This window comes from Molossus molossus, unplaced genomic scaffold (genome assembly GCF_014108415.1).
Source record: "Molossus molossus isolate mMolMol1 unplaced genomic scaffold, mMolMol1.p scaffold_m16_p_7, whole genome shotgun sequence".
NCBI lineage: Eukaryota > Metazoa > Chordata > Mammalia > Chiroptera > Molossidae > Molossus > Molossus molossus.
The window spans coordinates 12,287,951-12,314,475 of record NW_023425401.1 but is presented as its reverse complement, the minus strand read 5'-3'; the positions used below and the strand labels follow the sequence as shown (position 1 = coordinate 12,314,475).

General features: G+C 43.9%; 1 protein-coding gene across 3 annotated transcripts in view; it reads left to right on the top strand.

Moving 5' to 3' along the window:
• Window positions 1–26,525, top strand: part of CREB5 (cAMP responsive element binding protein 5) — a 392,461-nt gene that overhangs the window by 80,361 nt on the left and 285,575 nt on the right. For all 3 annotated transcript variants that reach the window (XM_036247061.1, XM_036247059.1, XM_036247060.1), the window contains exon 4: window positions 6,602–6,723. In XM_036247061.1, the coding sequence (XP_036102954.1) occupies window positions 6,602–6,723 (122 nt within the window). The remainder of the gene's footprint in view (window positions 1–6,601; window positions 6,724–26,525) is intronic.

Genomic DNA, 26,525 nt, shown 5'->3' with positions numbered 1-26,525 from the left:
GTCCCTCTTCCATGGAACTTCCTATACTCTATGGGAGTGGAAAGGAAGAGAAATAATAGACAAGCCCCCCCCCCCCCAGCTAAATAAACAAGAAAATATCCATTAGTGACCAGTGTTGTGATGAAGATAAAACATAACAATGGGACACAAGTGGTGAGGGAACTCCTAAGGGATGTTGGGAAAGGCCTCTGCATGGGAGGCATTTCAGCCAAGCCCTGATGTTTAGCACCGTGGGCTCAGGTGTCCTTTCTCCTTGACTTCTGAAGATGGTGAGACTGGAAGAAGAAACACCGCAAAACCAGATGTGGTGCCCTGGCTGTGTCTTGAGTTTACACATGGAAGCTAGGCCAGAGAGACTAGCTTTCTCATTGCACCTTCCTTATCACCATCTGATACAGAGCATCTAACGCAAATGACAATATAGTTTCTCACCACCCAATTGTATCCCTGGATTAGGTCTAGAATTAGGAACTGTCTCTAGTTTCAGGCTGTAAATCTAGTTCTCACCATGGAGAAAGCAATGAAGTAGAACATTTATTTCCAAGATACTGATGGTGATTAACCAGACAACCTCAGAACCAAATCCATTGCCTGTGGCTCTTTGTTATAAACTCTACTTAATCACCCATGGGCATTTTGAGGGGGAGCCAAAGGGAATGTAATATACCTCACTCCAGATTCTTTTTGGAATGAACTAGGATATAAAAAACCTGATTGAATGAGTAAATAAATCATAAGCGCGCACACACACACACACACACACACACACACACACACACACGGCCCATATTTACCTCCTCTTCCATTGGTGGTGAAAGTGCTTAGTGGCTTCCCCCTATGTAAACTAATCCAAACTTTGCAGAACAGAGGTTGGTGGACATGGTTTGCACCAGAGGGCAGCATGCTAATATCCACCATTTGTTGCCTTATCTTATTCCTGTAATTGTGCCTCCTCCTTTACATGCATTATATCATTTAATTCTGGCCACTTTTTTCATATGAGGAAACAAAATCAAGAGGATGAGCAGTTTGTCCAAAGTTCCTATGTATCTATAATATTCTTACTGTCCACCTGGATTTGGTGAGCTGTACATACTAAGAACATGTTTTAGCCTTCGATTTATGTTTGAATATAAATCTATGAAACTGCTTTTTCTTTTATTATTGACTTATCTCTTTAATAATAATCAAATGGAGAAGATAATCAAAAGTTTTAGGCGGAGAGTGTACTAACACATTAGCATTTAGGAACAAAGATGATGTTTTTAAATCAGATTTTCTTGTCCATTGCGACAAGTGGCTATTGGCATTTATGGGAGCTTTTCAATCATGTTTCTAGCTGATCTAGCAAAATAGAACTTTAAATAATTCACCTGAATACCTCAGAGACCTTGATCTACAGTCTTCTTTTATGTATGAAAAACTGGCTTCCAATCTATTCCATCTGGAAACCATCCCTTTTGACAAAGAGTGTCGGAGAGCTCAGGCAATTAGAGACTAAGTGGAAACGTTAAGCTCTAGCGCCCACTGCTCAGAGCAGCTTTTGATAAGACAATCACCTTGGATCCCTTTGCTCACTCGGCCAGCAGAGACATCATCTCGCTGCGCTAATGAATAACCCTTCTCACCAGCTCAGCTCTTCTGAAGGGAATTAAAACTGTGGATTGATTGCTGTTGGAACACTTGGGGTAGGCCATGGCTGACAGTGAGTAGATGTAGAATATGTACTTGTTTAATTTAAATCTAAATCTATGCCCCTGAGCCATGTGTCCTAAGAGAGGCCCTTGTCAGAGCCTTTGCTGGTTGACTCCTAGGCACTATGAGGGTTTCCAGTCCACCAGCTGTCCACCCGAACAATACATGGATTCCGGCGGACAATTCAAGAGTACGAGGGTGCGTCTCATCTCTCACTGACCCGGGTCACCCCAGCCATGGTCAGTTTTTGAGCATCCCACAGTGTTGTTTAAAAGCCAGAGTTCCCTTGGTTTGTCTCATGGTAGCACTGCATCTTGGGACTGATGTAGGGAAATAGAAGTGTCAGTGTCACCGAGAGGGCCCTATTGCTCCTATTGTACATACACTCAATAAAAGGCACATTTATTGCAAAGAAGCCCATCTAAAATTCCATGGAATTCTTTCATTTGTTACTGATTATTGCTCTTATAAAGGATTATGTATTTTCAAATGTATTTAATACAAACCCTCTTAATAAGGGCTTTATTAAAGTTCAGATAGGGATTAAGTAAGAACATCGTAAAGAAAGCATTGCTGAAAAGTTCATGGGATAAATATAACTATAAAAAAGAATGTAAAAAGTATCTAAGAAAAAGGCCTTTTCTGAGAACCCCAACTCTTACTAAAATAGATATGCTAATTCCAATTATTTTGTCTATTGATTTAAGTGCACTCTTGAGAATTCCATTAAGCCACATTGTGTTGGCTGAAATTGAGTCAAGCAAATAATAAAAATGCCTTGCCTTAAACAAATACCCTATAATTAGAATGGTCACTAATTCAAACTGATCTTCTTTATGACTGGTCTGAATTAGCGAGGCTTTTATAGAATTACTAGCCACCATCAATTTAATATGAAATGATGTAAAATTACTTTACATGGTCCTTTAGTAATGCCATAGTTAAGAATATCCGACCAACGGGGAAGAAAATTTTGCTTAGGAAGTTCGCATTCTTCTCCTCTGGTACATGATGGGAACTCTGCTTTTCTGTTCTTTTTTCTTTTTTTAAATTGATGACTTGTTGCGCTGCCTTCTTTGAATCATTGAGGAAAATGAAACATAGACGAACACATAACTCACACGCAGTTCTGAAACCGAATAAGGTAGCAACCTATTATTAAATTTGAGCAGACTAAACACTTTTAAAAAGAAGAATCAGGTTTCGGGCTTTTGTGCTTGTCATTTAGACATTGGAATAATCATACTTGCTGAGGCTGAAACACTTGATGGTAGGCAGACTATGGATTGGAAAACTTAATGAGTTACTATTTTTTTTTTCTAATAGTTCTGGCCATAAACTTGTTTTCCTTCCCAGATGCCATGTGGTACAGGATTTCCACTGTATAACTGATGGGTGAATTCCTAAATCATAATGTTAAGTTTGTGACACTCTTCCAGGTAGACATACAAGTAGGGTCTCCGAGTGGCAAGTGTCCTTGACCTCACTGTCTACAGAGGCAGCGATTCTATGAAAAGGTGCTCCTTTTTCCAAGAACCAGATTCACCACCCCAGGAAGGGAATTAGATATTGAAGAATGACAAGCTTTACAAAGGGTTTTTTTTTTGTTTGTTTTGTTTTTTTTTATCCTCACCCGAGGACATTTTTCCATTTTTTTGTACAGATAGAGTGGGAGGGAGAGAGAGAGGGAAACATCGATGTGAAGGGACACATCGAGTGGCTGCCACCCGCACGACCAACCAGGGCCGGGGACAAACTGCAACCGAGGTACATGCCCTTAGCGGGAACCGAACCCGGGTCTCTCCGGACCGCAGGCCGACGCTCTAACCGCTGAGCCAAACCGGCCAGGGCTACAAAGGGTTTTTTAATCCCTTCTGGTGCCAAATCTTTCTTGTCTGTTGGGTAACGAGAACCCCGAGGATGTGTGAGGCGAGCGGGAAGAATTGTAAGATTTCTTGCTCATGGTGGCCCCAGGTGTCCCCCACGACCACGGTGCTGTCTGCAGAGTGTCTGCGAGAAGGCAACACGCAGGTGCTTAGGCAGCGCAGATTCAGATTTACAAAGGCACTCACAACAGAACACTTTCTACTCGGGTCACGTTCAGACTCACCAGTTATTAGCTTTCAGTTTCCTTCGCAATATGGGGTTATCCCTTTCTGTCCTTCAGATGGTCCTCACTGAAGTGGAGACAGGAAAAGAAAGGAGAGCAGAAGCCCTTCAGCAATCATCTCGGCTCCGAGTTCCCACTGAGCCCGTTCCTGTAGGGCCTCGGAGTGCGGCCTACTGAACACACTGGAGATGCTACCCACCAATAAATGCCTGGCCCCACCATTCAGGATATGGAAACTGCTGCTGTAGCTAACCAGTGTACGCGCTCAGTTTTAAATAGGGTGTGGTTTACAAGAATTTTAATTTATGGCCATGGACATTACCCACTTACTCCAGGTCTAATTTCAGCTGGAACAGTTATTTGACAAGGCATTCATGTGGCGAAGAACCTCTGCCTCTTTTATTTAAGCTGCTGATAGATTTAGCTGTTCCCTTTTTGAAGATTTGCACATTTCCTGGCTTACTTGGAACTGGTACCATGTGGGATCAAAGACAACTGGAGACCCTGTATTAATTCTAATAAATGTTAAAACAAAAGTTAAGCTCCATTGTCTGGTTCCTGTTGTAACTGGAAAGAATAGCTCATTCACAAGAAGAAAATGAATAAAAAATTAGGAACAGTGTGCCTTATCTGTTCCAAATGTGGATAGAGATATCTGTTTTGTTTTTCTCTCACTATATCATACAGCAAAGAAAGTCACATTTGGTTACAACTCTGGGGCCTTCGTCTGCACTAGGGACAGGAGGGACCCAACTCTGTTTACAGCCCATGGCTCCCCTTGTTCCCTAGCTTTTGTTGCCCATGACGACAGACAGTGACATCACTGTCCCAGTGTCATGCTTCTTCAGCCTCCTTTGCCGATGGACGTGGGCGTGTGCTGGTGTTTGGGAGTGATTTTGCTTTGGGGGAGACATAAAACATCTGCCAACTTTGCTTGGGGATTGGCCCCCCCCATGCCAGCCTGAATTCAGTTTCATGGCCATCTCAGGACCTTGTCTCAGCACCCAGGAGTTAGAGCCTCCAGGATGACTATTCTCTCTCCTGCAATCATGGCCCTCAACTTGCAAATCTCCAACAAAGAATCATAGGGGAATAAAAGGAAAATAATACCTGGAAAACGAAATTCTGATGGATGACAAGTGGTCCAATATTTCAGTTCTCTTATGCAATATTTTCTCAGGTTTTTTGGTTGCAAAAAATGTTTCTGTAAGACAGTAGAGTGTCCGTGGGATGGTCATGCATTTCTGTTGTAGGAGGGATTAAATGATGCCCATATATTTCAAAAGAACCAAGGATTGTTAGGATTATCAATGACTGATACAATTATGTGACTCAATTTCTAAATGGGTCCTGGGGTGAGTTTCAGTTTCTTCCTAAGCAAAATGGGAAAAATAATTTTTACTTAATGTGATTGGTGTGAAAATTAATGAGATGGTGCACACAAAGCACTAGCGCTATGCCTGACAGAGTGAGCACCCAATAAATTGAAGAATACGTACACACACACACACACACACACACACACACACACACACAGAGTCTTTTATTTTCACTTTCAAGTATTGTCTGTTTACACCTTTCATTCAGAAAGTTTCTTTATCTGTCTAATTTCTAGTATCTAACCAGCTGTTACTTATATCCCCATTTAGCTATCCTTTAAATGATCATATGTTTCTTTGACCTAATGACCGTGACTTTTGAAGGGACCCCATTAAACGACGGTGATTTTAGGATTCACAGAATCATATAACGTTAGAACTTTACTTGAAAATGAGGAATATGAAGTCTAGAGAACGTAGGTAATTTCCCCCAAATCACATGGTTTCAAATCTGGATTTCTGGCCCGTCAGCATTGTCTCTTACACATACAACAGGGTCCTCAGAGCTAGGGGTCTGGGCAGAGCAGAGGATTCAGAGAGAAGGGGTTATGTCTGTAGGGAAGAGAGGACTTCACAGTGATTAGATGGTTACAATTTGCGTGACCTTGTGCAAGTTATTGAACTTATTTCTTCATTTCTAAAATAATATGCACCTTACTTATTTCACAGGATCTTGGGAGATCTAAATGTAGAGGAATCTACAATTACATGTGTGGAAATATTTCGGAAACTGCATAAATATCAAGCCACAAAGAGTGGCTTCAGATCCTCCAGTTTTCTCTCTAGACAGTCAAAATCTGAAAGAAATTCTATTCCTGTTAAAGAGTACTCTCAGAACATTCTTTTAGCTATAGCAAGGAAAACTAAAATAATAGTTATATTTCTAAGGGGCAGGAGTTGAATGTATATGACTTCCATCATGCTCTGTGACTCTCAAAATGAGAGACAATTGCTCGATGTTCAGGAATATACATGCCTGTGTGTTTCTTTTGTTTGCTACAAAAATTTACAAAATCTTTTTTTCTTCTAGCCCCCTGAAATCAGGCTTAACATGGGCTCAGCGGATTTTTTGGGCCCATTTTAGCTAATTATTTTCCCAGTTAGAAACAAGTTATTCCACAGCTTGCGTTATTATTCAAATGCTATAGACCCAGAGAGTAGAGAGAGGGGGCATCTCCTGAAGTTGGACGGAGGGAGGGTTGGGAATCCCTCACCTACTGCAACTGTGTTCCTCCTTTGGGACTTACAGTTTTATTTTCTTTCACATTCTCGTTTTATTGAAAGGGCTGGGAGGTTTTGGATGGCCAGTCGGCATCTTAATGAAGGCAAGGGGCAGGGAGTTGTGAATTTAGCGTTTGCTTCCCACTGGCTTTTGAGGAAAAGATCCCACGAATGATCCCTCGGTCTCTGTTTGCAGATCAGACTCCGACCCCCACGAGATTCCTGAAGAACTGCGAGGAAGTGGGGCTGTTCAATGAGCTGGACTGCTCGCTGGAGCATGAGTTCAGGAAGGCTCAGGAGGAGGAGAGCAGCAAGCGGGTAGGTTCGCTCGGATGGACAGACGCCTTGACAGGTGCCCCCTGACGCCTGGTGGAAGCTCCTGGTGGAACCGGTGGCACTGCAGGCTGATTGCTGATGTGGGCTGGCCCCTCCGCAGTATTTTACCCATTTGCAAACGTCTGTCTAATGTTTAAACAAACGGATAATCCCTGATTGTGATAGAATCTAAAGCTAGAAAAATCATGGGAAAAACGGAAATAGAGGTTTCAAGAAAAAAAAAACGCTACCCAATTTTTGAACCTGAGTCAGATAAACTCACAGATGTTTTCTGTTCAAAACTAGCTGTTTTACCTAAGTAAATATTTAATAGCAAGCCTTACACGGTGGTGGGTGCAGAAGACAAGCGTCAGAGAGACAGTAGTGGAGGGGTTTCTCTGGCTTTTGACCCAGGTTGTAACTGTCTGATGTCCACAATCTGCCCAGTAGGCCTCCATGGTCAAGTTACTTCCTAGTTATATTATCGAACAGCTGTCAGAGTGGATTCTTTGTTCTTACAAGTGTAGAAAACCCACTTTATGAATCCCTCCTGAACATGCTCAGTTTTATTGTAATTTGTGTGGGCATCTTCAAATCACTTTATAAGATTAGGGAAGGGAAATGAGGTCATAAGTAAGCGTGATAATGAAGCTTTTTAGCATTTTTTTCATTGTTTTTACAGAGCATTATTGAATGCCCAAAATGTACTCAACAACAAATGAGACACATTTCATGAAGAGGGTCTTACATGTGAAAGTTAGTTGATAGGAAGGACCGGCTAGGTTGTAATGGATGCTGAAGTCCCAGCTGTTCCACCTGGAAAAGACATTTTAAAGGGCTCTGATATTTCTCTGAGCGTTTCAGAACCTTCAAATCCTCCTCCGTGGGAGGTTCTAATACTCCCGCTGCCCCAAGCTTTCCATGCCATGGTCTCACATCAAAATAGGCAAAGGCTTGTATTCAGTCCGTGCTGCTTTAGAAAAAGCATGAAGAGAGGTGAAGTGTACAGTAAGAGGAGCATAAAATCTCCAGCAACTCATTTTGTTGGTTTCTAATTAATTTATCATTCATACTTGGTGCCCCAATCCTCACCACCTCAGTGACAGGAAGGGCCTTTTTTGTTAAGTAAACACTTATTTAGCATGTATTTTCCAGACACTGTCCTAAGCACTTAAAGAAATGAACACACTAAAAGTAAAAGGTGTATAGTCTATACTTTATTGCAATAGAAATAGCTTTCTTTAAAAAAGTAAACCCATGGAAATAGCAAGGGAGAAGAAGAATTCCAAACCAAAAAGTCAAATAATTTCCTCTGGTTAAGCAGCAAATGTAGCCCTCCCGGCAGGCACGGCGTGTGTGAAAGACTAAGGGATTAAGTGCATTTATTCCTCAAGACAATTGAGGTTGACTTCTTAGACTAAACTGAACTACATGAAAGGTGTGTCCTGGGCTCATATGTCTTCATTGCTGATAGAGTGGCGTCCACTTCAGTCCTTTGATTTTCCTCAGAGGACACTTTGGGAAGCCCATGGTAGGGTTTGATTTTAGATGGTCCCCATCACATTGTCCTTATGATCTCCTACAATAAATCCCGTGGGAGGAAATTCTCGCAGATCTGAATTCCAGGAAATAGTTTGCTTCCCTTGAGGTGTGGAACTATTTTCTCCTCGTGAACCTGAGAATCATGGAACTGGTTCTATTTCTCTTTTCGCTTTGACTGCTTGGTTAACTGCTTAACGTTGAGAACTTTGTAGAATACTGTTTTGAGGATATTTTACTTCACCCCAGACTAGACTTTCAGTTCTAGTTTATATTTCCTCTGGTCTTTATTTATTTATTTAAACATTTATTTATTTATTTATTTTAAAAAATCTTTATTGTTGAATGTAGAATGTATTACAGATGTTCCACATTTTTCCCCCATTGACCCCCTCCTCCCCACTCACGCCCCCCTCCCGCCTTTTCCCACACTATTGTCTGTGACCATTGGTTATGCATATAAGTTCTTTGGTTTATTTCTTCCCACCCCCCAACCCCTTTCCCTTTGAGGTTTGTCAGTCTAGCAATGAATTTGTACTTCTTAATCCCTTTACCTATTCAGCCATTCTCCCAACCCCCTCCTATCTGGCAACCAACAAAATGTTCTCTGTATCTATGAGAATGTTTCTGTTCTACCTGTTCATTTTGTTTGTAGATTCCATTGTTGATAGATATGTATTCATTGCCATTTTGTTTGTCATATATTTTATCTTTTTCTTCAAAAAGACCCTTCATCATTTCATATAATAACGGTTTGGTGGTGATGAACTCCTTTAACTTTTTCTTGTCTGGGAAAGTCTTTATATGGCCATCGATTCTCAATGACAGCTTTGCACGATAGGTTGTAGGTTCTTGCTTTTCATCACTCTGAATATTTCTGAATATCCCTTCTGGACTGCAAAGTTTCTTTTGAGAAATCAGCTGACAGTCATATGGGAACTCCCTTGTAGGTAACTAGCTGCCTTTTTCTTGCTGCTTTTAGGATTCTCTCTTTGTCTTGAACCTTTTGCATTTTGATGATGATGTGTCTTGGTGTGGGCCTCTTGGGGTTCATCTTATTTGGGACTCTCTGTGCTTCCTGGACTTGTATGTCTGTTTCCTTCACCAAGTTAGGGAAGTTTTCTGCCATTATTGTTTCAAACAGGTTTTCGATATCTTGTTCTCACTCTTCTCCTTCTGGCACCCCCAAGATGCGAATGTTGGCACGCTTGAAGTTGTCCCAGAGGCTCCTTACACTCTCCTCATTTTTTTGGATTCTTTTTTCTTTTTGCTGTTCTGATTGGGCATTTTTTGCTTTCTTATATTCCAAATCGATGGTTTGCTTCTTGGATTTACGTACTCTAGTATTGAATCTGTGTAAATTATTCTTTATTTCAGTTAATGCCTCCTTCAATTCTGACTGGTCCTTTTTTATGCTCTTGAGGCCCTCACTAAGTTCACTGAGGTTCTCACTACGTTCATTGAGTATCCTTATAAGCAGTATTTTGAACTCAGCATCTGTTAGGTTGCTTATCTCCATTTCGCTTAGTTCTTTTCTTGGGGTTTTATTCTGTTCTTTCATTTGGGACCTGTTTCTTTGTCTCCTCATTTTGGCTGCCTCCCTGTGTTTGTTTCTGTGTATTACTTAACGAGCGGTATGGAGCTAGCTGAGACCAGATGCTGCTCGTTTGAAAGAATTTAGGGAAAACCTGAAGCAGGATCCAAGACAGGCCAATCCTATGGTGAAGCAAGTGGCAACAGCATGGGTGGGCCTGAAAGTTGGGCGGGGCGGGGCCTCAGGGAGTCAGCAGGGCGGGGCTACCAGTGTGAGCCAGGTTGCTGGAGTCCCAGATATGGCGGCTGTCTGCCGCCCCAGGGAAGGGCTCACCAAAGGAACAAAGGCCTCTGACAGCACGTCTGTCCCGGAGAAAGCCCCCTCTCCAGCCCTCGCTCCAGTGCTAAACAGCTCAGTTCTTCCCTGTGTGTCTCTGGCACCCCTCGAGCTGCCTCCCCTCCAAGCTCAGAGGGAGAGAGTCCCATAAGTCCGTGCCGGGCCCTTTAAGGAGCTGCCTGGGGCTCCAGCCCCTCAGCCTCCCTGAGCTTCAGTTCCTGCTGGTTTTCCAGCCAGAAGTGATGGGGATTCTCTTCCTGGAACTGGAACCCTGAGCAGGGCACCTGGTGTGGGACGGGGACCCCTCAGTCCTCAGGAAGGACCTTCCCAGCCGAGGTGTCCCCCTGATTTTTATCCGCCACACGTGGGTGTGGGACCAGCCCGTCCCCTCCGCCCTCCTACCAGTCTCAGTGTGGCTGCTGCTTTAATCCCATAGTTGTAGGACTTCCGTTCAGCTTGATTTCAGGCGGTTTTGCATGATGGTTGTTCTGTAGTTTAGTTGTAACTTTGATTGGTTGTGGGAGGACTCGATACCGCATTTACCTACCCGCCATCTTGACCGGAAGTCCCTCTGGACTTTATTCTTAATTTAAAGAACATTTTCACGCTATACGTGTGTGTGTGTGTGTGTGTGTGTGTGTGTGTTGGTTTTGATTCCTTATGAGTTGAGAAAGAGTATAAATAATTAAAATTTTAAATTGAAGATAATTAGGCAAGCTAAGTTGAAAAAGAGGACTATTGTAGTTGTAGAAAAAAAAATATTTTCTCTCTTTTACATGTTGCTCTTAGCCATGTGATGGTTCCTGTACAGGATGTGGTGGTGGCATCCTCTAGCCATCTTTCCCTGCGGTTTGGGGGCAGACCATTGTTTCCCACCCTGACTTCGCTTGCACTAGCGGGAAGGCAGACAGCATCGAGTCTGTTGAGATCCGCTTCCCTTGCCTCATTCAAACCAGATGGGCCAAATCCAGCCCCGGGTGCCCAGGACTCCTCCAGAGGGCACCTTCTCAGTGCCCACTGCATAATGACTCATCCAAATGGGCTGTGTCGGTGGCTTCTGCTCTAGCATTTCTTTGGAAGCCAAGGGTGGGGAAATGAGGAGAAGATGCTTTCCAATCTGCCAGTATCATTTTGCCTACCCCAATGGACCATGTTTCTCCAGCTACCAACATTCCTGGCACACCGCCAACCCCAGCGCCCACGCCACTTATCTGTTCCCTGTTCAAAAAGTAGGAACACAGCTCTTCACTTAATGCATATCTTTTTATCACCCAGTGCTGTCTTCTCCTTCCTTTTACTCCTGGTCAGATAATTATATCCTTATATTTCTGTCTCCCCACTCCTCTTCTGATTTCTTTCCCTCTTTGTCTTTCAATAAAAGACTTGCATTGGCTTTCTCACCAAGTTTTGGTAAAGTGGAAAATGGATCAATTGGTCTGGATAATTTTCTTTTAAAAGTTGTTGCTACAACTTTCTAAGTCCTTTATACAAAATATTGAAAAGATTGGGCTGGTCCTTCCCTGCACCTTTACATTTCTAGCTGTGATTTGGTCTAGAAAATTCTATTGAAGAGCAAATAGAGAATTGATCCTTGTTCAGTTCATGTGGCTGTACCCTGGGGAAGATTATGTTCTACATACTATCTCTAACCCTGAGACCCCTTTCCAAAAGTATTCCAATGTGTGCACACAGTCAGGACAGGCTGGGGGCAGGCCATGGCCCCCGGCAGGAGCCCCAATACCTAGATCCATATCATAAATAGCAGGCAACACATTTCACAATTGCCTTAATTTTTCATGTTAGTATAAGCTCAGTGCCTCAAAACTCTTTAATAAGAGACCCCCCCAGGAAAGCATCCATCACTAGCAGGCATCATCGATTTAAGCTTGCCCGTGGCTTACATGTCAGGCTAGTCCATGTCCTAGAAGAGATGAGAAACTTTTATTTCTTGTTCATTCATTCAAGAAATATTTCTGAGTGCCCGTCACTTGCCAGGCACTGTCCAAGACGTTGGTGAATGTACTACTGACTAAAGTGAGTATGAAAAAGAAAATAAAACAACCTTGCCTTCATGTACCGTACTTCTAGTGGGGCAAGACAAACAAGAGGCAAGCAATGACAATAAAATGTAGAACATGGTAAGTGCTAGGAAGAAAAATACAGCAGGGAAGGGGCACAGGGTTGGTCAGGGAGGGCATGGGTGGTAAATGGACAAGCGGTAGAGACCTGAAGGAAGGAGAAGGCCTGGACCAGGTACGTGTTGGGGAGAAGAGTGTTCAAGTGGAGAGAGCAATAAGTACAAAGCCCCAAGGCTAGAGGATGCTCAGTGGGTTGGAGGAATTGCCAAGATGCCAATTTGACTGGAGGAGAGTATGTAATAAAGGTAAAGAGTGGGTGTGGGAGTGCAGGTCCAGGAAGCCCTGAGAACTTTGGCTTTTACTCTGAGTGAGATAGGGAACCAAAGAGTTTTGAGCAAAGGAACAATAGGATCTGATGTCTATATTAGAAATATTACCTTGGGTGCCGAGTTGAAAGTAAACTGTTGGAGGGTATCAGCAGAAAAAGACCAGTTAGGAGGATATTGAATTATGGAGAGGGAGGGGGTGGTTAGATTCTGGATGTGTTCTGGAGAGGGAGTCCTAGGACTGGCCGATGCCTTAGCTCTGGGGAATAGCAGAAAAACAGGATCAAGGACGAACCCAGGTTTTTGGCTGAAGCAACCAAAAGAATGGAGTTGCCTGTGGGAGGAGCAGGTCTGAGGGGGAAATGGAGAGGGTTGTTTTTAGACTTTTTAAATGGACATATTGAAGTGAGTATGGATACACAGGTCTGTGATTCCGGAGGCAGAGACCTGTCTGGAGATGTAAATTAGGGAATCACTGGCAGGCTGGTGGGGTTTAAACACATGAGACTAGATGGAATCGCCCGGCCCAGGAGTGGGTAGAGATGAAGTAGACAAAAGAACTTGGCAGTACTCTCCAGCATCTTCCAAGACAGGGTCTTCAACTCTCCTCGGTCGCCAGCGGCGACACAGAAGATCTTGAGTCTGAAGAATCAAATCAAGTATGAGGACCCTTGTGGCCATGCTGGATGGAGTCCAATAACTGGCAGTTGGGATGTCGGGGGGCTGATTTTGTGTTCCATATTAGAGAAACAAACAAACAAACAAAAAATGAAAAAGAAAGAGGAGGATGAATTGACCTTTTACATTGGATTTTTTCTTCTTCTTCTTTTTTTTTTTAAGATGAATAATGCAAATCTAGGAAGCCCGAGAGAGCTGTACCATCTGATAGCACTTTTGTGCAAGTGTGCATGTGTGTATGTGTAAGAAAGGAAGGGGAGTTGAAAGGACTAGAAATTAACTCCTTTGTCTTGCTGAGAGAAATCTAACATTCCAGCCTAACGTGGTTAAAGACCCTGAAGATGAAAAGTGCTGGATATAAGTGCTAAGTGTTGTTATTCTCCCCTAGGACCTAAATCTGACTCATTATGCTGATGTGGCAATAGCAAATTAGGACATTTCCATGCTCTAGAATTCCTACCCAAATGGTGAAAAGTGCAGCCTATTCCCAGAGGGTGTTGACTGTTTAACACATGGGAACAAGGGACAAGCTACAATCTTAAGATCTTGGATCTTAGCTCAACAGGAGTCACGGAACAGGGCATGGCCAGGTCAGCCTCAGCTCAGAAAAGTAGGCTGCCCCATCTGATTAAATTCTGTACCTGGAAATCGTGTTACCCGACACCACCAGTTACTGGGGGGGAGAGGGTGCAGAGAGGGAAGCGCCTTGCCTGGCTTCGCTTTCGTACATGGTCTTGCTCTATCAGCCCCGAGCTGGCCCGGCCGTTCTCTGGGGAAGGTGTGAGTGGCACTGGATGGAAAAGGAAGGATCCGGAACTGAGCAAACTTGTAACGGCTGCACGTTTCCGGTTATGTTATGTTTTCTATGATATTTGTGTAAAACAATCCCTCCGTCCCCCGGAAGTCCGAAGAAAAAGAATAGTCTGAAACCTAAACTTAGTTTTATCCAGGTATTGAACACGTTACTGTGTTTGCTAAAGCCTAGTGGCTGAGACTGTTTTTGATTTTGAGGTTTTTGTTGTTGTTTTAATCAGCATGAATGAAAAGGAAACACCCATTGGCAATGTTTTAAGAGATAACTGATTTCTTCCCCTATCCCAGTGACTGGAAATTCTAATCCTTACATTGCAAGGATTCTTTATTTCTTCCCCCTTTAGTACACTCTAGCTTTCTCCTTATAGGTTTAAATTATGCCCTCAACTTAGGTGGAATTTGACGCTGGAAGAGAAGTTGACTTGGATTTTGTATTGCACTCGGGTGAATGGCTAAACCAGTGGATAAACTGGAAGCTACTTTATGTATTTTAGTTCCTTGGGATTGAGGATTAATGAGTACAGTCCTAACAGAAATGATTAAGAGTTGGTATCCATTTCCATGTATGTCGGTGAATCACGACATGATCTGAGACTCTTCCTCTATTTTAAAATGTAGTGGGAAATAAAATATATCCATATATATACACTCTTTAAAATTTTTTTTAATTGATTTTTTTAGAGAGAGAAAGAGGAAGGGAGAGAGAAATAGAAACATCAATGTGAGAAACATCGATCAGCTGCCTCCTGCACGCCCCCAGTGAGGATCGAGCCTGCAACCTGGGCATGTGCCCTGACCAGGAATCGAACGGGGACCTCTCAGTCCACGGGACGATGCTCCATCCACTGAGCCACATTGGCTAGGCATATGTATACTCACTCTTGTGTGTGTGTGTGAGTGTGTGTGTGTGTGTGTGTGTGTGTGTGTAAAGTCAGGGAATCCTCAAAGTGGCAAAATGTATAATCTATTGCCTTGCAAAGACTGAGCACTTTTATAAAGTCTGTTTGGCATGTGCAGAGGGAAGGCCACGCTCAGAGAAATATGGGCGAGAGGGGTACTGGGCATTAGTTCACCTCCTCTCTTGGAATTTGTATATTTGGATAATTTGGACTTTAATGGATAAGTCCTCATGACCTAATTTTCACACTAAAGTAAACACGCCTTACCTCCTGAGGCTGAGGGTCTAATTTCTAATGCGAAGTCACTTGGCAGTGCCTGGCTCTGCCTTCGCAGCGGTGGGGGGGCAGTAACTGCAGATGAAGGTCTCCCAGCCTGTGAGCGGCAGGTTTTATTGTGCTCCGAGTTCAGCATTAAGCAATTCAGTTTTTTGTCATAAGTTTTGCTTATATTTGCTATCACATGACATTTGTTCAGGCAAGGTTGAAATCTCTCTACCTGAGGTCTTTTCAAGAACTGATCACAAGGTGCTCGGAGGCTCAGGTTTGAATTCGAAAGGGTTTGCGTTCATTCCTGGCCGTGATGGGCAGTCTCACAGGGGCACGAGTTTCCACTCGAAGCTACGGCGTACCAGACAGTGGGCCGGTTTTCCCTGTTCACAATATAACGTGATGAACTCTAGAGGAAACCGGGCACTGATTTGGGGAACCTCCCTACTTGCGTTGGAAATTTTGCAGAACAAAATCGTGGTTTTTTTTGCACCAGTATTTCCTGTTCAGTTGTGACTGGGTATGGTAACGGTCAAAGTGCTTACCTATTCACGAAGCGTATTCAGGCCCGCACGTGACATTTTGAACATGTTACTAATGGTCGTTTGATTTTGGTCCCTTTACTAATAGGGAATAATTACAGGTGGTCATTCCAGTACTATTTCCCCATTTTTAATATACGGGAGTAAACTATCAAGAGAGACAAGAGAGAGACAAGGAAAAGAGCTAATCGACACTCACCGAGGAGAACCAGGGCAGGTTCCGGCTCTGCCTGCTCTGCCTGCCTCTGGCTCCTAGTCTTCTGGTGGCATCCACTCACAGGTGGTTTCTGTTTACACCTTCTCTTCTGAAAATTCACACATTCTCATAGCTAACAATCAACTCCACGCAGACAGTTCCTCTACCGCTGCATCTCTAGCCCCTACGTTGGACTTGAATGTTGGTCACTAACCTCTGGCTGTTACCACATTCCCATTTGAATACAACGCTGCTGTTTCAAGCTCAGTGTGCCCAGAACTGTGCTGAGGGCTTTCCAGTGCGAACTCAGTGCCTGTCTGACCCCCCGGGCTCTGCAGGGCCATAGTCACTCACCCACCACAGGGCCAGCTTCGCCTCCCCTCCCCCTGCCCCATTCACTAGGTCCAGGCAGCTTATAGGAAAGAGTCTCCTATCTTCTCTGTATTTTCCATTTCCATCACCTCCAGTCTAGACCATCATCACTTCCTACTGGGTTATTGCTGCAAATTCCAAAAAGCTCTTTGGCCTCTAGCCTAACTTTAAAGAAATACTTAGTGTTCAGTATTTTTGTAAAATTGAGCGCATTTTTAAAATGAAAATAAACTGAAATATTTGCAAGTTTAAAAAAAGATTCTTCTTGAAGCTGATTGCCTGACACTTGTGGTTAAAAGTTCCTTCAAGTATTGCCATTGTTAACATGGGAAGATGTTAAACATAGTCTTGCGTCCACAACGTTCCATACCTGGAATGCATGCAAAAGAACCAAAGCGGGGTGGGGGAGGGGCACTAAAAATGACAAAGGAAAGAAACCAAAAATAATCAGAAACACAGTGGAGCCCTGAAGGTCCCCAGGGACTACAATCAACCCGGACTGGTGCTGCCTTCGAGGGCATCTTGCTTGGCCCCCTTCTCACCAGGAGGCCTCACTGTAGTTGACAATTAACCCAATTGAATTATTTGGCTGGGAGGATCCTCACTAAAACAATTATGAAGCTCAGCCTTAAGGGCCGAGGAAAGGGCAGCTTTTCCCTGCAGGAGACTTGCTCATCAGGGTGATTTTTCTGTTCCAAGTCGGGTTGGGTTCTCAGGTCATTAAAATCACTTCTTACCTGTCCCGCGGCAGGCAAGCCCGCTGGGATTTCAAGGTATTTACTCAAATGCAATCACAACAGCGAGTGGACGCTCTCCTCGGAAGGGATCAGTGTCCAGCTGTGAGTGATTCAGGACTTCAGCACGGCAGACAGGCGCAGAGAGGCGGCGTACCTGGGCGGGGGCCTCGGCCTGTGCAGAGCGAGCCCTACTGTCCCCGGCGAGGCCCTGCGTTTGTGTTCCCAAGGCAAGCAGGAAAACAGACCTGTTTTCTGGGCCAGATTAAAACAAAATGACTAAAAGACGGAGCTTCCGTTCTAGGCAGAAAACAGCCTTCCCATTTGGAAAATTGGACCAAATGTTAGAAGACGCAGTCAGCATCTGCCTCTCAGAATCAGGTAAGCCTGGGCCCCTCACAGAGCAGAAACGCACATTGTAAAAAGGGAAAAGGAATATAATAAAATAGTTGCGAGAGTCCCTGCCTCTGTCATCTTGCAAATCCAGGTGAACATTAAGTACGGTTGAGAGCAGGTATGGGAGCGATTTGCTCTGGGAACCCTGCTTCAGCATTTGTGTGCTGTTAAGTGATTTCCATATTGATAAGGCCGAGGCCAGGAACTGGGATGCCAGGCATTCCTCCTGTCCAGATTTCCAGCACCTTGGCTGTCAACTCAAACTTGTGGTGCTGTGACTGATGTTCACATCAGAATCCAAAGGGACATTTTCCTTGTGCTTTACTCAGCGACGACCAGAGCCCAAAGGCCGAGGAGAGCGTAGGAAATGGTGGGGTCCTCCTCTGAGATGCCTGTACCACGTTCCTGCGCCTTTGGGAACGAGCTGCCCCGGTGAACCAGAGGGGCTCCCAGCTGGTAGGAATGGATGAGGTCAGCCACGCACATCGTCACCTGCTTGTTTCTTATTTTGTGGCTGGGATGGTCCTCACACCCCAGGTGTGATGGGCCACGGGCTGTGGTCTTTTCCAGAGTGTTGCCGGCCTCCCCTCTGCTTTTTGCCTGTATGAGATCCACAAGACTCTCTGACCTGTTTGAACCTCTGACTCTTCCGGAGAACACGGCCAGTTCTCTCATTTGTCTCGGGGCAAAAGGGGATGTCAAAAGGACTTGACTCCCATCATCGCCTCTAAGCACGTATTTTCCAATAAAACTCATTCGTGTTGGTAAACTTAGACTGCTGTGTATGTCGATGATATTTTGACATTTGACCTGAAGGTGAATATGAGCTGTTTTATTGGACAGTTTTGGACTGAGGAGGCGGGCTAGCCGCACCTGCCAACTGTGCAGTTAGTCATGGTCTGACACTGGGGGCTTCCCCAGGCTCCTCCAAGAAGCACAGCGCATGCCGTGTTCTGGATTTAGTATAGATGCAGCCACAGGCGTCCCTGGGATCTGACTTTCGTACACCATCTGTTATATGAAAAGTTTGTAAGCTGATCACAGTGCTGACCGGATCCAGCCTAAGTTGGTGCCGGGCGCGGCCTTTTTCTGTGGCTTTATGTTTGGGTGGGGGCTTATTCGGGCTCTGTAAGCAGTCATGTCCCCAAAGAAGAAAAGCAGTCATGTTTTGGGTGGGTGTTGGGTTGATTGACTACAGATGACGCGGCGCTGGGCATTTTGAATAACAGCCACTCTCAAAGAAGTCATCCCCTTCCTGGCTTCTGCCGGTATGATTTGTTATGCAAACAGCTTAGGAACTTTCCCAGAGGATTTACGAACATGAGGCTGTTGCTGGACCAGTTGGCACGATTGGTCCAGTCATTTCTATCCTTTTCCAGGGCGAGCCTAGAATCCACGGAACTGTAGAATCCAGAGTGCCTGGGAGCCACACCCTTCCAGCCCCACTTGGTTGGTTCCCAGTGACTGGAGGGAAACAAGACAGCCCAGAATTCTGGCAGCTCATTTTGCACTGGGATGTGCCCAAGGGTGGTATCTCTGTGCTGCCCGTCCACCTGGCCTTGGCCTCCCGCCCTGCCGGTGCTCTCTGCCACCACCCAGACGCGGGCTGTGAAGTGATGGGCAGGGTGCCCGACTTTGGGACAAGGGCAAGGAATCCTGTCTCCATTGCACCAATCTCTGAGAGTCACGCATGACTTCACTTTCTCACTGGTAAGCTGGCCTTTAACAACCTCCGAGTTATAAACATACATGGTTATAAACATACATATAAACATACATAAACATACATGGAGATCCAGAGAATAGAAAATACAGCTAGTTTTTAGGTAGATGGTGTTAGATTCATATATCGCATCTCACCTTAGACGTTCTTTCTGATGTTGACGGAAAGAATTGTCCAAAAAGGGGTCCTGGGAACAGAAATCCAAATCCGCCTTTGCAGGGACAGGGACGCAGTGGAGACAGAGCCGCCTGCAAGAGTGACGCGTCCCCGCACCGCAGGCGAGAAATAGCTTCACCGGGTCTCCGCTCGATTTTTCCTCTGTTGTATCGTAACAATGCACATGTGTCTGAGTACATGGCTCAGGCACAGTGGGCAATGGGGCTCCGTGAGCAATTCCTCATTACTCTGCCCTTCACCTAGGATTGCCTACAGTGGCCAGTGCAACACCAGCCTTGACAGACACTCGCTGCCCTCTGGTTGTGAAGGCGGCACGACGGCTCTGCCCAGCAGCTGGGTGTGAACTTGGACCCGACTGACCACTAGTGGTGCTAGATTTGCACGAATCCAGACACACACGCCCTCCCACAGTCCCCCCTGTGACCAGAGGCACATATTGCCAGACAGCTGGCCAGGGCCAGGGGTGCAGTCTGCAATGGTGGCAGAGGGGAGCTGCTGCGACCTCATTAGTGCCGCTCTTCTAAGTGACTGCCGCCCTCCCAGCTTCCAGAGCTGCTCCTCGTCCGAGGCCCCGGTGCATTTTGCAGGACAAACTATCTGTTAAGGACCCCGATGGAATAGTCCAGGCACGTTTTCGCTTCTGAGATTTTCCCTTTTGCCCTTCCTGAAGTCTACTGTTGATCTGTTTGCCCTTCCTGAAGTCTCACCGTGCCACAGCCAGCCCGCCTAAATCATGTCCCACCGCCTGTCGGGATGAGGGTACTGAGCTCTCATCCTCGTGCTGCCGTCAGACTGGTGTGGACGCGGAGGGAAACGCCGCAGAGGCTCCCAGCGCAGGGCACATGCGTGTCTCTGGTCTTTGCCCTGTGGGCTGCCGTTAGGAGGAGGGGATGAATGGAGCTTTGTGTGCCCTAAGAATGTCCTAAAAGGAAGTTAGCCACTAAAATACTTCGCTTGGATGCTTTGTGGGATTCATTCAGCTCATCCTCCTGGACTTCCTGGCTTTTTATCAGACCGTAAATACCACGCCGACAGAGCCCGGCCCTGTGAGTATGAAACGGTCGTCTGGGCACGGCTGTCCAGCACCCGTGCACGGCTTACTGCAGGGCTGCCTTCTTCACTTTGAAGCCGGGGCTCTTACTTCCTCATTCCCTGCCCAGGGTGTTTGTGAAGTCCCTTTCTTTCAAGTTTGCCACTGAGACCATTTGACATATTAGCCAGCTGGAGAATGAAGTCTGGACAAAGATGACTAATATTTGCAGTCGCCCCTCCGCTGCAGAGAGAAGAAGAAAGCCCCAGTCTGACTTTCCGAGTGGTCCTCTTTTTCTACCCCCACCCTGGCAGAGGTAGCCGGTTCCTCCTGCCAAATGCCTTTCCCAACAGCTGTTTGGTGATTCTGTGTCACTGGGCTCATTGTAAAATCAAGCATATCCTTTTAATTACCTGTTCATATTTCAGCGATGCTGGGCTCCGTGGCACAGAGAGAGGGGATAAACCTTCATTATAATGGATTTTTAGTAAGACTATCTCTGAGATAAGAGTCCTAAATCTTGGCAGCCTCGGCGGAGCACACACTTTGTGCTGCACACAAATTCCTGGCTCCCCAGAGCCGTGTTATAAATGGAGTGCACGGTCCAGGGCTGGGTAATAAGATACTGCAGATGCATTTGAGAGCAAGGTGCACTTTTGCTTTATTTATGAAGATAGACATGCTGGTTGAGGGCTTAATCACAGCTGATAAATCATTTTAAGAAAGCCTATTAGAACCATATGCTGATTTTTTTGCATTAATATAGTGTGTCTGTTTCCAGTCTAATAAGACAGGGTTTTCTCTCATGCTCTCTGTCTCTCCAGCGTGGACTATTTATCTGTTTAAGTGGTATCACTTGTGTGGGAGCATTTATCTCTTTAAGAGGTACCATTAATAAAAGAACGTGAAAGGAAAGAGGGAAGGAAGAGTGAAGGCGCCCATTGTACAGCGCCCGTGTGTGCGTGTGCGTGTGCGCCTGTGTGTGTTTATGGTATGACAAAGGAAAGAGTCAAAAGCTGAGGAACGGAAACATCTCAATTAGAGTTTCGGAAGGACCATGGACTGGTCTTCACTGGGCATAAGGTAGTCATTTCAGCCCAGGTGGTTATAATACTATAGTAAAAGATTATCTGAATAGAGGTGTGCGTGTGTGTGTGCACGCGTGTGTGTGTGCGCGCGCACTGACATTTTGGTTACCTCACTTCTCCCCAAGCTAGGAACAGGTCCCAAGGCTCTTTAATGAGAGCCATATTGGGACTCCAAATCAGAGCCAAGTTCTGTTATCACTAATTGCAGGGGTGCCTTGCAGATCTTTTCTATTATTTCCTGATTATACCCCTGCTTTTTTATTATCTTGCCAAAATTCAAACAGTAATAATTGCATGATTTATTGTTTATTTATAACCCCTTCTACTGTGTCCATCGCTGTACTGAATAGATTTGAAAACAGCAATGGCTTTTCCTCAATGACTGAATTTCTTTGACCTTCCATGGAGAAGTCATGTATCTGTGACGTATCCCTTTCAGACCTACTGGCTTTTTATCAAACAGTAAATACCCCTCCAATGGAGCCATGCCCCGTGAGTGTGCATGGTTGACTTAGGACTGCTTTCAAACGTCTGTCTTCTTCAAAGTGCTTCCACAGTATTCCTTCTCAGAGTCCTGGGTTTCTGGCCGTATAAATAAGGGGGGTGGGGGGTGCTGCACAGAGAGAGCTTGTGTTCCAGGAAGATGTTTCAGGAGAGGACATTAATTTATCCTTTACGATTACATCCAGGTTGGATTATATGACTGCTAAGTTTCTTTCCAACTCACAGTTGCCACAGCTCTCTGAAAACAATGTTTAGAGATCAGCTAAAGGTCCATTTAATACAAATTTAGACACTGTGGGAAAACATGGCACCAAACTATTAGAAATGAGATGATAAGTAACTAATAATAAAATCACCACCATTCATTGAGTCTCTACTATTTGTCAGGCATGGTGCTAGAAGTTTTGTTTATATTATCCCCTGATCATCAGAACAATTCTAGGAGATAGAGGTTTTACCCACATTTTATATGATAAGGAGTTACAGCTACAGAGTTGAAATAATTTGCCGAAAGCCACAAAGCTAGGGAGTTACAGGTCCCATACTTGTGTACAGGACTGTCGGCTGGAAAATGCATGTTCCCTCCTGCTTCAGATGGCCTCTTCCTGTCTTTATTTCCTCATGGTACATGTATGTTTAATACATACCAATTAATTTGTTTTAAATGTCCAGTGGAAGCTTTATAAAACATCAAGGGGAGCTTGACCTCCACAAATACACAAAATAAACCTTGACTGCACCCCGCTATATCCTGGTCTTCAAAAAATCTTCTCTGGCCCAGCCAGTGTGGTTCAGTGGATTGAGCGTCATCCCAAGGACCGAGAGGTCCCGATTCCATTCCTGGTCAGGGCACCTGCCTGGGTTTGAGCTCAATCCCCAGTAGGGGGCGTGCAGGAGGCAGCCAATGGATGTTTCTCTCTTACATGGGTGTTTCTCTTTCTCTCTCTCTCTCCCTTCCTTTCTCTCTCAAAAAATCAATAAAATCATATTTTTTTAAATTTTATTTTTACTTATTTATTTATTTTTAAATTTATTTATTTCTTATTAATTTTTGTTACAGATGTGTCTCCTTTTTCCCCCACTGATTCCCCCCTCCCCTTCCTCCCTGCCCCATCCCCAGTTTTTTGTCCATGTCCACTGTTCATGCGTACATGCATATAAGTTCTGTGGTTTATCTCTCCCCCACCACCCCCTCTTCTGGGTATTGTCAGTCTGTACCCCACTTCCACGTCTCTGGGACTACCCCATTCCTCAGACTGTTATGTTCATCTTATTCCACAAATAAGTGAGATCATATGATACTTGTCTTTCTCTGCTTGGCTTGTTTCACTTAGGATGATACTTTCCAGGTCCCTCCATGTAGTCTCAAAGGATAAGAGATCTTTCTTTCTTACAGCTGCGTAGTACTCCATCATGCATATGTACCACTGCTTTTTTATCCATTCATCTACTGATGGACACTTGGGCTGTTTCCAGATCTTAGCGATTGTAAATAGTGCTGCTACAAACATGAGGGTACATATATTCTTTCTGATTGGTGTTTCAGGCTTCTTAGGGTATATTCCTAGAAGTGGGATCACTGGGTCAAATGGAAGTTCAATTTTTAATTTTTTGAGGTAACAACATATTGTTTTCCATAGTGGCTGCACCAGTCTGCATTCCCACCAGCAGTGTAGTAGAGTCCCCTTTTCTCCACACCCTCGCCAACACTTGTTGTTTGATGATTTGTTGATGGTGGCCATTCTGACAGGTGTGAGGTGATATCTCATTGTTATTTTAATTTGCATCTCTCTGATGATTAGTGATGAAGAGCATTTCTTCATATGTCTCTTACCTATTTGTGTGTCCTGTTTGTAGAGGTGTCTATTTAGTTCCTCTGTTCATTTTTTAATTGGGTTCTTTATCTTCCTTTTGTGGAGTTGTATGAGCACTCTATATATATTGGAAATTAACCCCTTATTTAATATACCATTGGCAATTATGCTCTCCAATAGAGTGGATAGTGTTTCTGTTTTGATGATTGTATCTTTCGTTGTGCAGAAGCTTTTGCGTTTGATGTAGTCCCATGTGTTCATTTTCTCCTTTGTTTCTATTGCCTTAGGTGATGTATCAGTGAAAATTCTGCTGCATATGATGTCTGAAATTTTGTTGCCTATAGTTTCTTCTAGGATTTTTATGGATTCATGAGTCACATTTAAGTCTTTTATCCATTTTGAGTTTATTCTTATGTAGGGTGTAAGTTGATGGTCTAGTTTCATTTTTCTGCATGTAGCTGTCCAATTTTCCCAGCACCATTTATTAAAGAGGCTGTCTTTACTCCACTGTATGCTCTTGCCACCTTTGTCAAATATTAATTGAGCATATTGCCTTGGGTCCATTTCTGGGTTCTCTGTTCTGTTCCGTTGGTCTATATGCCTGTTCTTGTGCCAGTACCAGGCTGTTTTGATTACGGTGGTTTTGTAGTCAAAGCTGAAATCTGGCAACGTGATCCCTCCAACTTTGTTCTTCCTTTTCAAGATTGCTGTGGCTATTCGAGGTCTTTTTTGGTTCCATATGAACTTTTGAAGTACTTGTTCTAATTCTGTGAAGTATGCCGTTGGTATTTTGATGGGGATTGCATTGAATCTATAGATTGCTTCAGGTAATATGGACATTTTAATGATGTTAAATCTCCCAATCCATGAACAAGGTATGTGCTTCCACTTTTTTATATCTTCCTCTATTTCATTTTTCAATGACCTGTAGTTTTCTGCGAATAGGTCCTTTATTTCTTTGGTTAAGTTTATTCCTAGGTATCTTAATTTTTTTGCCGCAATGGTAAATGGGATTTTTTTTTTTTTTTTTTTTTTTTTTTTTATCCTCACCCGAGGATATTTTTCCATTTTTTGTACAGATAGAGTGGGAGGGAGAGAGAGGAAGGGAGAGAGAGAGAGAAACATCGATGTGAAGGGACACATCGAGTGGCTGCCACCCGCACGACCAACCAGGGCCGGGGACAAACTGCAACCGAAGCACGTGCCCTTAGCAGGAACCGAACCCGGGTCTCTCAGGACCGCAGGCCGACGCTCTAACCGCTGAGCCAAACTGGCCAGGGCGGGATTTTTTTTTTTTTATTTCTACGTATAGTATCATGTCATCTGCAAATAATGACAGTTTCACTTCCTCCTTTCCAATTTGGATCCCTTTTATTTTTTCTTCCTGTCTGATTGCTGTGGCTAACACTTCCGGTACTATGTTAAATAAGAGTGGTAAAAGTGGGCATCCCTGTCTTGTTCCTATTCTTAAGGGAAATGCTTTTAGTTTTTGCCCATTGAGTATGATGTTGGCTGTAGGTCTTTTATATATGGCCTTTATTATGTCTAGATATGATCCCTCTATTCCCACATTGCTGAGCGTTTTTATCAGAAATGGATGCTGGATTTCGTCAAAGGCTTTTTCGGCATCTATTGATATGATCATATGGTTTTTATTCTTCATTTTATTTATGTGGTGTATCACGTTTATTGATTTGCGAATATTGTACCAGCCTTGCATCCTGGAATGAATCCCACTTGGTCATGGTGGATAATTTTTTTGGTGTATTGCTGGAGCAGATTTGCTAGTATTTTGTTAAGGATTTTGGCATCTATGTTCATCAGGGATATTGACCTGTAGTTTTCTTTCTTTGTAGTGTCTTTTTCTGGTTTTGGAGTTAGAATTATGCTGTCTTCATAAAACAAGTTTAGAAGTCTTCCTTCTTCTTGAATTTTTTGAAATAGTTTGAGGAGAATGGGCGTTAGTTCTTCTTTGAATGTTCGGCAAAACTCCCCCGTGAAGCCATCCAGGCCTGGGCTTTAGTTTGCTGGGAGAGTCTTGATTACATCTTCAATTCTTCTGTTGATATTGGTCTGTTCAAGTTTTCTATCTCTTCCTGGTCCAGTTTTGGGAGACTATGTGTTTCTAGAAATTTGTCCATTTCGCTTAGATTGTCGAATTTGTTGCCATATAATTGTTCATAGTCGATGTTAACGATCTTTTGTATTTCTGTGGTGTCAGTTGTTACTTCTCCTCTTTCATTTCTGATTTTGTGTATTTGGATTCTCTCTCTTTGTTTCTTGGTGAGTCTAGCTAAGGGTCCATCAATCTTGTTTATCTTTTTGAAAAACCAGCTCTTTGTTTCATTGATCCTTTGAATTGTTTTTTTGTGTGTGTGTCTCTATGTCATTTATTTCTGCTCTGATCTTTACTATTTCCTTCCTTCTACTTGCACTGGGGTTTTCTTTTTGTTTGCTCTCTAGTTATTTAAGTTGTGAGGTTAGATAGTCTATTGGAGATTTTTCTTGTTTTTTTGAGGTAGGCCTGTATTGCTATGAACTTCCCTCTCAGAACAGCTTTCGCTGCATCCCATAGATTTTGTGTTGTTGTGTCTTCATTTTCATTGGTTTCCAGGAAGTTTTTGATTTCTTCCTTGATCTCCTCGGTGACCCAGTCATTGTTTAATAACATGCTATTTAGCTTCCATGGGTTCAAATGTCTTTGTATGTTCTTCTTGCAATTGATTTCTAGTTTCATGCCATTGTGATCTGAGAAGATG